The sequence below is a fragment of the Patella vulgata genome, chromosome 7 (assembly GCF_932274485.2).
Source record: "Patella vulgata chromosome 7, xgPatVulg1.2, whole genome shotgun sequence".
Classification (NCBI taxonomy): Eukaryota; Metazoa; Mollusca; class Gastropoda; family Patellidae; genus Patella; species Patella vulgata.
Window position 1 is genome coordinate 56,072,535 of NC_065885.2, and position 14,330 is coordinate 56,086,864.

The 14,330-nt window shown below is 32.6% G+C and overlaps 1 protein-coding gene across 6 annotated transcripts in view; it reads left to right on the plus strand.

Annotated features, from left to right (window-relative positions):
• Nucleotides 1-14,330, plus strand: part of LOC126826793 (centrosomal protein of 104 kDa) — a 46,184-nt gene that overhangs the window by 7,860 nt on the left and 23,994 nt on the right. For 2 of the 6 annotated variants that reach the window (XM_050555871.1, XM_050555874.1), the window contains exons 5-13: nucleotides 873-1,011; nucleotides 2,145-2,213; nucleotides 2,729-2,799; nucleotides 3,371-3,421; nucleotides 10,218-10,327; nucleotides 10,702-10,757; nucleotides 11,567-11,722; nucleotides 12,254-12,393; nucleotides 13,579-13,707. In XM_050555871.1, the coding sequence (XP_050411828.1) occupies nucleotides 873-1,011; nucleotides 2,145-2,213; nucleotides 2,729-2,799; nucleotides 3,371-3,421; nucleotides 10,218-10,327; nucleotides 10,702-10,757; nucleotides 11,567-11,722; nucleotides 12,254-12,393; nucleotides 13,579-13,707 (921 nt within the window). Of the gene's footprint in view, nucleotides 1-872; nucleotides 1,012-1,048; nucleotides 1,073-2,144; nucleotides 2,214-2,728; nucleotides 2,800-3,370; nucleotides 3,422-10,217; nucleotides 10,328-10,701; nucleotides 10,758-11,566; nucleotides 11,723-12,253; nucleotides 12,394-13,578; nucleotides 13,708-14,330 lie in introns of those variants that run through there. The other 4 variants (XM_050555873.2, XM_050555876.2, XM_050555875.2 and 1 more) reach the window with 3 other exon arrangements.

Here is a 14,330-nt window from a genome sequence, read left to right on the forward strand (position 1 = left end):
ACATTGCCTGTATTATTATCCCTCACCAAATGAGGTTAAAGGGATATTGAACTGGTTTTATCATTCTGAATCAGTTTTGTTTCTTTTGCATATTTTTATAAAACTCAGTACACACATCAAATTTGGCTATGCATTTTGTTAATTAAACATTTGTCTTATTTAACCATTTTTCTGTTTCAATTGAAACAAATATGACTTCGGTTTGGTATACAAGGATATAGGCTTTTGATGACAGTCTTCTTTTTTTCTCTTTAAGGGAAATTGATTTTAAGATCGATTATGAAACATGAAATTTAAAACATGAAATTGATTTTAAACGTGAAATTGATTAAATTAAAAACACTTATATGGATATACTACTTCTGAATTTATTAACATGCTACGTTTCGATACACAAACAGATATAGTTATCAAGCAAGTGAAATTGATTTTAAGACATGGAATTGATTATAAAGTGTCAAATTGATTTTAAAATATCAAATTGATTTTAAAACTTGAAATTGATTTTAAAACTTGAAATTGATTTTAAAACTTGAAATTGATATTTAAACTTGAAATTGATTTTAAAACTTGAAATTGATTTTAAAACTTGAAATTGATTTTAAAACTTGAAATTGATATTTAAACTTGAAATTGATTTTAAAACTTGAAATTGATTTTAAAACTTGAAATTGATTTTAAAACTTGAAATTGATTTTAAAACTCAAAATTGATTTTAAAACTTGAAATTGATTTTAAAACTTGAAATTGATTTTAAAACATAAAATTGAATTTAAAAATGATATTTTTGTGTTTCTGTGGAATGTTGGTGACTGAGTCTCAGGAATAGATTATAAATTATATTTTAAGTATGAAATTTTTTATTTTTTCAGATATGTATCATTGTCAGATAATGAGAAAACTGGATATAAAGCAAGAGAGTTGAAATCTGTACATGTTGATGCTCATGGTGTTTTCTTAAAGTTAAATATACATAAAAACCACATTAATAAATATAACCTCTATAATCAGGTCAGTATTAAAGTTAAATATGTATATAAAACACATTAATAAATATAACCTCTATAATCAGGTCAGTATTAAAGTTACATATGCACAAAAACCACATTAATAGATATAACCTTTATAATCAGGTCAATATTAAAGTTAAATATAAAAAAAAACCACATTAATAAATATAAATAAATATAATCAGGTGAAGAAAACTCAATTGAATATTACCTTCAAACAAAAAAGCTTGGTGTTATTTGAGAGACTTTGAATCGCTTGCCAACTACAGTATTGTGAAAGTTGAATCTCTAATAGGAATAATAATTCCAAAATGGCTCAATTCCATTCAGTATTCCAAATATATCATGAATTGAAAGTTTCTCAACATTCAGCATCCTCTGCCGACAATAATAAACAAACCAGTGCCACCTATAATTGTTTGATAAATTCCATTTATTACGATTAATTTCAAACTAGCAGATATCTATCATTAGTATTTGGTTTTGTTTTCTTCCTTGAAATGGAGTAAAGTTTAGCATGGATTAAACTATGAAAAATTTGATATTTTAAAAAAAAAAATACAATTAACGACCAATGGCTTTAAATATATGATAATCCAAAAGTCGTTGAATCATTCTTGAATATTTTTCTTGTTTTCTGTATGAGCGATGTAGTTAATAAGCTATATACAAATTACACCCCAGTTTAACTTGTTAATAATTAAAATATTAGAATGTTATCAAGGGGCCAAATTATTCTCCAATGTTCAAAGGGTATGTTATGTTAATATAAGAATAGAATTATATAAGTGGAAATCCCATATTTAAGTTTGTTAATTCACCACTCAAGTTTTAAACAATCATAAACCTGACAGTTGAAGTTAACTTATTTGATTTGAAATACTAATATTATTACTGTGTGTTGTTTGGTTAACCGGAATAATAATATTACTGTGTATTGCTTGTTTAATGGACATAATAATATTACTGTGTATTGGTTGTTTAACTGAAATACTAATATTACTGTGTATTGGTTGTTTAACTGAAGTAATGATATTACTGTGTATTGTTTGTTTAACAACCAAAGTAATAATATTACTGTGTATTGTTTGTTTAAGTGAAATACTAATATTACTGTGTATTGTTTATCTATAGGTTGGGTTGATAGCTGTTAATGTTATTGGAGATAATATTGAACCAAAGAAACTAGATATTATGGATCCTGTAAGTTATCTATGATTATGGTTATATATCCCCACCTCATTCAACTAGTATCTACTGTCACCATTGATTGTTCAGAGTGAAACAGTCTGTCTTTTTTTTTATTTCAACCTGTATGACGTCTGATACATAATATACTTGCCATGTATATCAGTTTATTTTGATCGATATCAAATAGGTACTTTCTTAAGGTGATAATGTGGCAATTTTCAGAAAATATGGCTATGCCATCATTTTTTACCTTTTAGAAATGAATATGAGATGAAATGGGGTTTAAGGTTTTTACTTTTTTGCACCAACCAAGCTAATAAAGATGACTATACATCATGTTGTGAGAGTCAGTTTGAGTTGGGGGAAGCTAATTTAAACCTCCTTTTCTTGGGAAGATGACATGCCTTTTTGGTACAGTAGATATGTACAAAATACGAGCAATCCTGAATGTGAACCCACTGTACTTTCATTTTTATTACATATGATTTCCTAACATATGATGTTACTTTCTTATTATTTTTTTTTAGGATTTTCTTGATTTAAGTGACAAGAGAATGGAAATAATGAAAGATCCAATAGTAGATGGTTATATAAACAAGTAAGTTAAGTTTTATAAATATTTATTTATTATAAGACTTGTAGTGGTCATATCAAATGTTGATTTTACTGTTGGAATAGTTTCATTAAGTTATTATTCAATTGTTTTAGGAATATTTGATTCATTGGCAGTGATAAATCTTTCAAATCAATATATTTTCTTGTATCTGTTGTTTTAAATTGATTATTAGCTGTTTTCGTTGAATTAAATATTAATGAATATCTCATAATAGACAAAAACAGATCAAAATCCATAAGTTTAAATAGACATATCAAATAACAAATACTAAAGAATTAGCTTGAATAACCTTTAAAAATTCTTCAAATTCAAATTATTATATATTTGTGAGAGCACTAAAGTCTCGAACAGTGAATTATTTTATAGCCTATAAAAAAACATCTAGTCAAAAAGAGATCGAAAAGAGCGCCTACATAGATTATAATTGTTTCAATTATGAGAAATAATTTGAATATACAGTAAATACATATAAAATGCATCAATTTATTTAAGAATTACTCTAAAAATAATTTAATATTTGTGTGTATTTTTCTCCCCTTCCCATCAACTATAGTAGTAATAGTTATACTGATAGTCAACCCCTTAGACCCGACTTTGTGTTTTTGTAAGTATTTAAATATGAGATATACTATAGTAGGATAAATAATTGTCCCCCGCCTTTCGAAGAAAGCAGGGGACTATTAAAATGGGTTCGTCCGTCTGTCTGTCTGTCTGTCTGTCTGTCTGTCCGTCTGTCTGTCCTTCTGTCTGTCCGTCTGTCTGTCCGTCACACTTTTTGGGACACAATAACTCTCTTCCTAATTGAGCTAGAATGTTCAAACTTGGTGTATGTGTTTATTAGGTCAATGCCTTGATGGAGTTCGAAGATGAGCATTTTCCGCTTAGGGTAAGCAGAGATAAGCAATTTGATTGGTTGATGCTTTGGGACACGATAACTCTCTTCCTAATTGGGCTAGAATGTTCAAACTTGGTGTATGTGTTGATTAGGTCAATGCCTTGATGGAGTTCGAAGATGAGCATTTTCCGCTTAGGGTAAGCAGAGATAAGCAATTTGATTGGTTGATGCTTTGGGACACGATAACTTTTAATTGAGCTAGAATGTTCAAACTTGGTGTATGTGTTTATTAGGTCAATGCCTTGATGGAGTTCGAAGATGAGCATTTTCCGCTTAGGGTAAGCAGAGATAAGCAATTTGATTGGTTGATACTTTGGGGCACGATAACTCTCTTCCTAATTGAGCTAGAATGTTCAAACTTGGTGTATGTGTTGATTAGGTCAATGCCTTGATGGAGTTCGAAGATGAGCATTTTCAGCTTAGGGTAAGCAGAGATAAGCAATTTGATTGGTTGATGCTTTGGGACACGATAACTTTAGTTCTAATTAAGTGAGATTGATGAAACTTGGTGTATAGTTTCATTACAGTAATACCTTGACTAAGTTTGATAATGAGCATTTTCTGCTCAGGGTAAGCAGAGCGATACGCAATTTGATTGGTCGAGACTTTGGAAAACAATAACTCTCCTACTTTGATTGTCCCCCGCCTTTCGAAGAAAGCAGGGAACTATTAAAATGGGTTCGTCCGTCTGTCTGTTTGTCTGTCTGTCCGTTCCGCTTATGGTAAGCAGAGATAAACAATTTGATTGGTTGATCTTCGAATTGAGTAAATGTTCATGCTTATTGTCCCCCGCCTTTCGAAGAAAGCAGGGAACTATTAAAATGGGTTCGTCCGTCTGTCTGTTTGTCTGTCCGTTCCGCTTAGGGTAAGCAGAGATAAACAATTTGATTGGTTGATGCTTTGGGACACTATAACTTTAGTTCTAATTAAGTGAGAGTGATGAAACTTGGTGTATAGTTTCATTACAGTAATACCTTGACTAAGATCGATAATGAGCATTTTCTGCTCAGATTAAGCAGAGCGATAAGCAATTTGATTTGCTGAGACTTTGGAACACAATAACTCTCTAATTATTTTCCTATTTCGGCGGGGGACATCAGCCTCACTGTTGGCTTGTTTAGATACAAATATGTAGATATTGCTCAGTATAATAATTAATTAAAGATATTAGGATTAATATATTTTAGTTACAGATTAGTCGATAATATTACAATAAACTTTTTATTACAGTTGCAGCAGATTACTAATAAGGATATGAGAATTACTAAAACAATTTATTATTTTATTATCTAATCATTTTTATACGTCCACATTTGCATTATACCGTAAAGACAGCAACTATTGATTTTGGTGCATGCCCCGACCCCCTGGGGCAGTGTCACACCCACTTTTTTGTTAATATTTTGTCTGAAAATTTGGCAAAACAAACCCAATGCCTAGCATTCTTTGCCTCTTGTCATATTACAGCCATTTCATATTTCATTCTCTTCATGTTAAAAAGTACCATATCAAAGCAGGAATGTAGACGTTTATTGCAGCGTTAGCGATGCTCTCGTTATTGATCTAACATTATTTAATAGGTAGCTGATTAAAAGAAAGACATCGAAGTTTTGTTATGAATTGAAATGGATATTAACCCTTTGGCACCTGGACTACCTGAAATACTGCTTCCTTTAGCATCTAAAACTGCCCGAGTAACAGTCTAGTTTCAAGTGGTTTTGAAAATGATCTACAAAACTCAATGTAAAAAAGATCAATTTTCTCTAAATTTTTCAAGGACTGGGTTAGGCAATAATTACATGTACCAAGTGCAATAGGGTTAATGACAATACAAAACTTTATTTTTATTTTGTTTTTAGTCATGAGGAATACTCTCATTATATTTAATAAAAGTAGATAGCTAAATACATGTAACATTTTAGGCTAATATCTTATTTTCTTACATAACATTATATCTGGTTTTAATGGACATTAAAGTTGTGTCTGTGTTGAATTTTTATGACAAAAATCGGTTTTACTCAGTAGAGAGAGCCACTTTGCCTCTTTAATTAATGAGTCCCTGATTTGATCCTGGTGTTGGCTGAGAGAGTTCCACAGGATTTTTCAGCCTAGTTTCCCATTGTCAGAAAAAGTGTCTAGCCATTCAGATGGGACAAAAAGCTAAGGTATACCATTGACAGCATTTCCAAGATCTATTGACAATTGGAAATCAATAGAAGAGTTGTCTGTAGCACGACTATCAGTGCGAAATACTCGCACAATGCTGCATGGTGTATGCAGAAAAGTCGTTAAGCCCCATTTCATTTTGTTTTACTCAGTAAAGCTTCCATATTGATCATACAAAACTGTCATGTCATCCACAGGAATGAGAATTAGAGCAATCTGATTAAAATACAAATCTATATTTCGTTTTGTTTTTTATACGCCCACATTGAAATGTGGTCGTATATTGTCGTTGCCCCCGGCGGTCCGTTGGTCCGGCGCCCACAATCGCTTGTGGACGCTCTAGAGGCTAAAGTTAATATCCGATTGACTTTAAATTTATAAACAGTGTTTAAGGTCATGAGACGAAGAAGCCTATTGATTTTCTGCGATTTCCGATTATTACTGCCAGAGTTATGGCCCTTGATCACTTCAAAAAATCTTGTGGACGCTCTAGAGGTCAAAGTTAATATCCGATTGACTTTAAATTTATGCACAGTGTTTAAGGTCATGAGACGAAGACGTCTATTCATTTTCAGTGATTTTCAATAATTGCTTCCAGAGTTATGGCCCTTGATCACTTCAAAAATCTTATGGACGCTCTAGAGGCCAAAGTTAATATCCAATTAACTTTAAATTTATACACAGTGTTTAAGGTCATGAGACAAAGAATCCTATTGATTTTCAGCGATTTCCGATAATTACTGCCATAGTTATGGCCCTTGATCACTTTGAAAAATCTTGTGGACGCTCTAGAGGCTAAAGTTAATATCCGATTGACTTTAAATTTATACACAGTGTTTAAGGTCATGAGACGAAGAAGCCTGTTGATTTTCAGCGATTTCCTATAATTACTGCCAGAGTTATGGCCCTTGATCACTTTGAAAAAACTTGTGGACGCTCTAGAGGTCAAAGTTAATATCCGATTGACTTTAAATTTATACACAGTGTTTAAGGTCATGAGACGAAGACGTCTATTCATTTTCAGCGATTTTCAATAATTATTTCCAGAGTTATGGCCCTTGATCACTTCAAAAATCTTGTGGATGCCCTAAAGGCCAAAGTTGATATCCGATTGACTTTAAATTTATACGCAGTGTTTACGGTCATAAGACGAAAAAGCGTATTGATTTTCAGCAATTTCCGATAATTACTGCCCTTCATCACTTCAAAAAATCTTGTGGATGCTCTTGAGGCTAAAGTTAATATCCGATTGACATTAAATTTATACACAGTGTTTGAGGTCATGAGACAAAGAATCCTATTGATTTTCAACAATTTCCGATAATTACTGCCAAACTTATGGCTATTGATCACTTTGAAAAAACTAGTGACTACCTAGAGGCTAAAGTTATCATCCGATTGACTTCAGATTGATAATTACTTCATGAGTTGTTACTCTTAATCAGATTTTAGTGTATTATAAATGTTTCTTTACCAAAAAAAAGTAAAAAATATGCGACAACACTTGTTGACTGCCCGGACGATTTAGCTGCTGTGGGTGTAGGTTTCGTTGCCTGGCAACTTATCTTAACTTATTGAGAAATAATACTTCATAATGCTATAAGCTGGTGTCAAGCAGATGAAAACAAGCGTATATGGTGTGAAATTCATTGTTATAAAACTGGCTACTTGAACTTCCAAACTGTAATTGTAATCTACGCCAGAGCGAAATGTAAACAGTGCAAATGGCGGTATTTCTGTGCTTAATTCTTGCATTTAGAAATGAATAATTAAATGTATGCGACGTGGACGTAAGTTCTGTTGTCTTAAGTCAATTTACTTAACATCAAGTAAAATTTAATCCACCTGTCGCAAGCGAAAGGTAGTTTTACTTGCTACCTGTCAGACGAAAAAATTGCATATCGGCGAGAAGTAGACAGACGAACATTACGAGCCATGGATATCTCTAAAGCTACTGGGCTTGATCATATAAATGGCAAGTTAATAAATCCATCTCATCTGAAATATGTAATCCTGTATGCAATCTATTGATTCTCTCTCTTTCCACAAAAACTTTACCGATAATCTGGAAATAAGCTAATGTTATTTCAATAAAGGCAACCCTTCTGAATGCGCCAAAATATAGAGCAATAGTGTATTTACCTTGTCTGAAAAGTTCAGTTCAAAATATTGAGTCGTTTGGACGTGAACGTCAAAACCGCTTATCCGGACTCTTGCATTTTTATATGCCCACATAGAAATGTGGACGTATATTGCCGTCGCCCCCGTCCGTCGGTCCGTCCGTCCATCGTCCACAATTTCTTGTGAACGCTCTAACGCCAAAAGTTATCATCCAATTGTTTTAAAATTGATATATGTTGTTTACATTAGTGAGATGAAGAAGCCTATTTAATTTCAATAATTTCTGTTTTTAAAGTCTAGAGTTATGGCCCCTGTTTCACTTTGTTGAACCTTGTAAACGCTCTAATGCCAAAAGTTAACATCCGATTTTTGTGAAATTTATATGCAATATTTAAATTAGGGAAACGAAGAAGCCTATTGAATTTCAGCAATTTTCGTTTATTACTTCTAGAGTTATGGCCCTTGTTTCCCTTTGTTTAACCTTGTGAACACTCTAACCCCAAAAGTTATCATCCTATCTTTCTGAAATTTATATGCATTATTTAAATTAGTGAAATGAAGAAGCCTATTGAATTTCAGCAATTCCAGTGTATTATGTCTAGAGTTATGGCCCTTATTTCACTTTATTGAACCTTGTGAACGCTCTAACGCCAAAAGTTATCATCCAATCTTTCTGAAATTTATATGCATTATTTCAATAAGTGAAACGAAGAAGCTTATTGAATTTCAGCATTTTCTGTTTATTACGTCTAGAGTTATGGCCCTTGTTTCACTTTATTGAACTTTGTGAATGCTCTAACATCAAAAGTTATATGCTGATCTGTATGAAATTTACGTTCGTCATTTAAATTAGTAAAGAGAAGAATCCTATTGAATTTCAGCAATTTCCGTTTATTACTTCTGGAGTTATTGCCCTTGTTTGACTTTGTTCAACCTTGTTAATGCTCGATTGATGAAAGTTATCATCCAATATGTATGAAATTTATATGCATCATTTAAATTTGTGAAACAAAAAAGCCTGTCAAATTTCAACAATTTCTGTAGATTACTTTCAGAGTTGAGACCCTTGTTTCAATTTGTAGAACCTTGTGAACCCTCAAACAACAAAAATTATAATCTGATCTGTATCGAACTGTCTTGTAAAGGCCCCCAATTACCCACAAAGGAATAAATATGCGACAACCCCTGTCGACCGCTCGGACGATTTAGCCGCTGTGGGCGTATGTTTCGTTGCCTGGCAACCTATCTTTAATACTTTCGGTGACTTGAAGATCTGACCAGTTGCAGTGGGAAGTGGCATCAGGGGTCATACAAGCGATTTTTGACCCTATGGCGTCAGACTTTTGATTAACTAATCAGCGTTGATGTTCCTACTGAGATACCCATAGTTCAGTGCAACGCACTCCAAGAACTCACTGTAACAGACTGTTTCATTGGCTAATCCCTCACATCATTCAGAACGTGGGTTATATAACAACTATTCCAGATCCTAATGAGTATAGACAAGTAAAACAAAATTTTGAACTATAAAAACGAAACGAAATGGGATCTGTGTTTTAATCAGATTACAAAAGGAAGACAGTCGAGAAAACAAGATCAGAATGTATTTCATTTATAGAAATTATATATAAAGTCATAAAAATATAATAAATAATACTTCAATAGTAGTTAGTTCAATTTACTATACTGGTAACCTTAACGTTAATATAACTTTTTTACTTTGTTCTTGCTTAGAGGGGTATTGTCCCTTTCATAAAAGAAAATAATTAGACATATAACAACATGTATATTTATGTCAAGTAACAAACATTGATGTTTAATTATTTATAAGTTTTATAAAAGTCACTGAAATTCATATGAGGTATATTAATTTCTTGCAAACTGTGATATTGTGAAAGCTGAACCTCTTTCTATAAGGAATATTAGTCCAGAAATGCTTCATTTTTTTTCTATAAGCTTACTTACAAAGATTTGAAAAAAATCATTAATTTTGTCAACATTCGACATTCTATTCAGATATTAACCAACCAGCACCAATTACAACTGTTGTTTAAAAAGATTTTCAATCAACCTTTGTTTGACTCAGAGGGATCAGTTACCTTTCAACAATTTGGTTTTGTTTTCTTAATTAAATGTTAAATATTCTGTTATTCCAGTTCACCAATAGGTACACATGCGATAGTGCAAGGTAACTTATCATTCATTTTTTTCATTACAGACCTGATTATATTTCACCACTGGATGATCTAGCCTTTGACATGTACCAAGACCCAGAAATAGCTCAGATCATCAGGAAACTTGAGCGTAAAAAACAAGAAGCTGTATTGCGTGAGTAATAGATAGAGTTAGGCTCAATTAAATATTGATTCATACACAAAGTCTCCTTTTTGATTGCGTTGATATCGCGATATATTAATGTTCTCAATTGTAACAGTTAAACCATTAGTGTTTTTGATCACTTGGGCATATTGATTAAAGCAGATATTCAAAGGGGTCACATTATAAGCCATTAACTACACAAAATAAAGCTTTTTCAGACAAAAATTCAAGATTTTTCAGGCAGTGATTTCAGACAGGGATTTAAGGTCCTCCCAATTCGTATGCCTACATATAAGCTACAATTTAACTGATAGAAAGCTGGAAATATGTGTCTGTCTATTCTCTCCATATTGTTTTATGTTTTTGATAATTTTATTCTTCAGAAGAACGATATGATTATGCCAAGAGGTTAAAAACAGCTATTGGTGAACTACAAAAGGTAAGTAACAATACTACATAAATTAAAATTACGATAAACCATCCTTACACATGTTAACCTTCTTCTTGTGTACAGGGGGGTTGGATGGTCTTGTGCGCGTGAAATCATAAGGCTTGTCATTGAGTCAAGTTGCATGGTTTCAATTCCCAGCTTGACGGTGACAAGGAGTTGGGTCGTCTGTCCAACCTCATGGTTTTTCTCTTATGTCCTTCGGTTTCCTCCCACTGCTAAAAACCCTTACATTCAAGCAAATTATTGAAATAAAATGAACCATATGTTAGTCCCGAAATGACCTAGTATGTGTTGAGTGGACTTTACACCCCATTTCTCTCTCTCTTCTTGTTTATAGGTCACAAAACATTCAGAAACTTTAACATAGCATCTCATTCTCACAATACGAGTGTCCACTTCGTTCTCCCCAAACTTTGGTTATTTGCATCTGGATGTCGTAAGTGTAGACAAAACTTTTATTATATCTAACACCAAAGGTGAAATATGGAGAAAACCCAAGAAACCAAGGTTGTAGTGTCGATAGTATGAGCAGTCAGGTCTCCATCAACAATCTCACTTGTTTATTAGGCTTCTTCCCAAAAACCCAGCGTATGGGCTGTGAGACATACTGAAAGTCAAATGTTGTTGGCATTGACGTTTAGAAGTTAAAAATTAACAGTATGGTGGGTGTTTCTAATTTCTTTGCTTGAAAAGTGAATGAAATGAAATGGGGTTTAACATCCCGCTGTTCTGCTTAATTGAGAAGACTACAACTAGGATTAATATGATAGGTATAAAATTTGATATTGATGTTATAGGTTGGTGAGAAGTTAGGTAAAATGGAAGTAGAGAAGAGACAAGCTGTAGAAAATGAAGATTATGATAAAGCTAAGATTAAAAAGATCCAGATGGATGAATTACGACTACAGAGTTATAAAGATTTACATGTCAATGATTTATTAGAATTAAATGGGGTCAGTCTTCATCTTAATTTCTTTAATAATTTTTTTTAAATCATTATTGTCTGTATTTACTAACACAATTTACATAAATGATTATCAGAATATTTAAAGCATACATTTCTTTATCAAGAGAATACTCATGGCATCAAACTATACACATATACTTTTCTGCAACCATCAGGTTAATGAAAAAAGGCTTACGATATGCAGTGAGCTATGAGGGATATTTGGTCTGTACATTTGGTCTGTATGGATGCTGTTCCTTGCCAGACCATCTGGTTGTTCAGCTAGCACCTTATTCGCCGTGCCACCCTGTCATAATTTGTATCAGGAAATGAACAAATTAAACTTGTCCATCATTATCCAAATTCAGCGATTGATCTATGTTTACAATGATTACAGCACCTGTGAAACAGCCAACGAGAGAATCAGTCATTTCTCAGTTGACAAGAATTCATGTTTAATGATAAGCTGGATAATTGAGACAACAAATATATTTAAATGTTTTTTTCTGTATTATTTCCTTTCTTTTTTTAATTACAGCCTCGTCATCCTGTGCATATTGACTTAGAGCCTGTACGACATCCAACTCCTCCACGATTAAACGATGATATTTACACATCACACGTGTCACCGCCACCCACCCCACCACGATATGAAGATAGACCATTACCATCACTAATGTAAGTTAGTCTACTTTAGATTAATTAGATAGGATCATTTGATACTTGATGTTAAATTGATAAACTCTTGGATCAATCCGATTTATTAATGGCAATTAAAGGAGTTTTTAAATAAACCATATTTTGGATGATGTGGGGGATTGGCTATTAAAAGGATTTTTTTAGTCAAGATTTATGTAATCTGTTGAACAGAAGACAACAAAATGAAATGAAAGCCAGATATTAGAAGTTTTCGTCATTTAGTCAAAAGTACAACCAAATGACCCCTGCTACGAACTCCCATCTAATCCAGGCAGATCTGTATAGAGTGGAGGTCAGCCAAAGTATAAAAAACAAAACAAAATTATAGTGAATGTATAGTGAAATAATATATTTTTATATTTATTAACTCTAGTGAGAGTTAATTGTTACATAGTCTGTGTATAAACAACATGGTACAGGTGATTTTAATTGGTGGGAGCATACACCTGATATTATTTTTTATAAATTCATGTTTATTCATTGAAGATACATTATGTAAGATTTAGATAAAGAACTAGCCATTTTTGCTATAATAGTTCGAAAATAGATAATGCAATATGAACTTATTGAAAATTTCATTCAAATTGCTCCATTGCGAGCGAAGATATTAGCTTTTGAAGGTTTGACAAGACGTGTGCAATAATTGGAACCATCACACTGGTTGTAGGTGACAGAAAGTAAAGTTGTCGGCCTAAGCTCATGGGGTCTCTGTGTTGTCCACTTTCCTCCCACTGCTAAAGAACCTCCCGTCTTCATTAGCCCAGTCGGAGCAGAACAGTAGGAAGTTCAACTCGATTTCATTTAATTTTTCTAAAGAACCTTGTGCGCATTGCACATGTAACCATAGACATGAAAGTGACCATATGTTAGTCTCAAAATGATTAAAGTATTATATTGACAAGACTTGAAACCCCATTCAAGTCTTTTGATTAAATCCATAAATTCATTGAACGAAAATATTCTTTATTTACTACCCCATTAACAGCCTGTATCAGAACCAAAATATTCTTAATGTACTACCCCATTAACACATTTTAGCATCCTATATTATATCTTATCAATTACATTGATTACCTGATGTTGTCTGATCATGGCAGTAATTGTCTGCCATAGAAGTGTTGTAATTTATATATTATCCCTCCCCTATTTCTGTATTTTATCAAGTAAAAATAAAGAAATGAAGGAACCTGTTGTAGATAATGCTACACATGTTGATTCCTCACCTCACCCTGCTACACCTTACGAAGAACGAACGCTACCTGTTCACACATCTAAAACTGATGGCGAACAGCCGTAAGTCAGCACTGTTGATGTTTATTGTTGGTTGGTGTGGAATTGCACTTGTTTTTGTTGTTATTTTTCACTAAAGATACACATATTAAAGGGGTATTATGTAAGATTTAAATAAAGAGCTGGTCGATCTTGCTATAATATTTCAAAAATAGATAATGCAAAATGAATATATTGAAAATTTTATTCAAATTACTTTATTTTGAGCGAAGTTATCAATGGTTGTAGTTTTGTGCATTGATCGTAACCACCATACTGGTCATTCAAGTCTTAGCCTTGCTTCACCATTATTAAATTAAATCATTAAATGGCCTAACCGTTCTAATCTACTTAAAATCAGGACCATCTGACGGCATCAAGAGTTGATTATGGTCTTAAGTTAATAAATGTCTAATTAATAATATAATTTATATAACATTTAAGGCATAAAGAAAGACCTGCAATAGGCAGATTTAGCTCTTACATAATGCCTGTTTAATATCAGTTTGAATGAAATGACTCAGTTTTAGGGGGCTAAGTAACCATAATCACAGGTATTTTTATTTCTTGACCTAATGTATGAACATAAATTCATATTAATGAAAGTTTTTATTTAGCTGAAAGTACCTGAATATGATTTTACATGC